This window comes from Aplysia californica, unplaced genomic scaffold, assembly GCF_000002075.1.
Source record: "Aplysia californica isolate F4 #8 unplaced genomic scaffold, AplCal3.0 scaffold00774, whole genome shotgun sequence".
NCBI lineage: Eukaryota > Metazoa > Mollusca > Gastropoda > Aplysiida > Aplysiidae > Aplysia > Aplysia californica.
In genome coordinates, this window is record NW_004798044.1 from 275,718 (window position 1) to 277,428 (window position 1,711).

General features: G+C 41.1%; 1 protein-coding gene across 1 annotated transcript in view; it reads right to left on the reverse strand.

Moving 5' to 3' along the window:
* Nucleotides 1-991: 991 nt before the first annotated feature.
* LOC106013294 overlaps nucleotides 992-1,711 on the reverse strand; it is a gene marked incomplete in the record, with an annotated part of 7,415 nt that continues 6,695 nt past the window's right edge. Inside the window, 1 exon segment of the mRNA XM_013088596.2 lies at nucleotides 992-1,645. Within this exon segment, the coding sequence (XP_012944050.1) occupies nucleotides 1,296-1,645 (350 nt within the window).

Below are 1,711 nucleotides of genomic sequence, written 5' to 3' on the forward strand. Positions count from 1 at the left end.
CATCCAAATAAAGACAAGTGAACAAGCTTTAAGCTGATACCAATACCTCTACATGCCCCAAAATTGACGAGAGCCTGATTCCACCACGCTGCCTCACACATTATGTCGACGGGGGCGTAAAAGCACCAACATTTTTTTATGGAAGGTGAAGGTGTGGAGAAGGTTGTTGGGGCAAAGGAGAAGGAAGGAGGTGGAGGAGGAGAACGAGGAAGAGAGGAAGGGGGAGATAAAAAAGAGGAGGGGAGGACAAGGTAGAGGAAGAAGAAGAGGAATGAAGGGGAAGAGCTGAAGGACGAGGTTGAAGAAGAGGAGGAACAGGAGGAAAAAATGGACGAGGGAAAAGGAGGAAGGAAAGGAGGAATGAAGGGGAAGAGCTGAAGGACGAGGTTGAAGAAGAGGAGGAACAGGAGGAAAAAATGGACGAGGGAAGAGGAGGAAGGAGAGGAGGAGATGTCCCCGCCATTTCCCTTCATGTAGATGCCATACCGATTGAAAGATGGCTGTAAACAAACATAGGCTGTTAACAACTCTTACGTCATCAAGTTTGGATAAGTCGCTGAGATTTAATGAATACTTTTGCATTGTTTATCAAACAGATAGCTATCTCTTTTTTTTATATTTAGCAATCGAAAAAAACCGGTCATGCCCGTAAAATCTACCAAGTATTCCTGGCTATGTATTCAATGTTTATTTTTTTAAAACTAGGAAACACAATATTTTATAACTAAAATTCATTTGTTAACATCGGCATGAAAATCTTTGAAACCAGACATTAAAAATAACGTCTCCTTTGGAGACAAATTATAGTGACCAATTCGATCAACAATTTTGGGACATTTTTTTCCGCGGGGGGTGGGTGAGAAAGCAATATCTCATTTAATAAGTAAATCTGAAAAATGGCGTAACTTTAGCTTATTTATTCCAAAGGGTAATCTATCGCCAACAGCTGACAACAACTAATTACTAGATGAATATAGAAAAAACAACAGCATACAAATGGTTAAACGAACTAATCGTTTAATAAACTCCTTCTTCAAATAATTCCAGAGAGAGCATTTGATATGAATATTGTGTGAGTTTACAAAGGAGAGGTCTTTATTCTAATACATCAGACGAGAGACTGATAATTCCTATCATTGCGACAGTCATCATATTGACTACTCAGTTTAATATAAGAGCACATGTCTTTCTTTCATACGCAGCTTTTCAAAGTGGCGTCTGGTGGAGTCTTACATACATAAACTAACCAGTCGATATGTGGCGATAATTTAAAACATTTTTACAAAAAGGGACCTTCAACCCAAGACGGGGGTTTGGCCTAAATTTGCAGACCAATCTGCCAAAGCTCCTGTTACTTTCTTAACGTTTCCCGTCCATTGGGAGAAATCTACATCCTCCATCTCCACTTCGGGGGCATCCCTTCGACCAAAGATCGGAGCTACGTTGCTCTTGATCGTGTTGATGTCTTGAATAATTCCCTTCACGTCGTTGACCACTTGGCCCCACTGGGTTTCCTTGACCGACTGTCCGAAGTCAAAGTCCTGAGACTCGATGGTGTCTCTTCTCTGCAGCAGCTTCAGAACAGGCCCCAGTTTCTTCACGATGTCTATAATGCTCGCCAGAGGGAAGTCATCCTCTACATCAGGCTGGGGAGACAGATAGATAGATAGATAGATAGATAGATAGATAGATAGATAGATAGATAGATAGA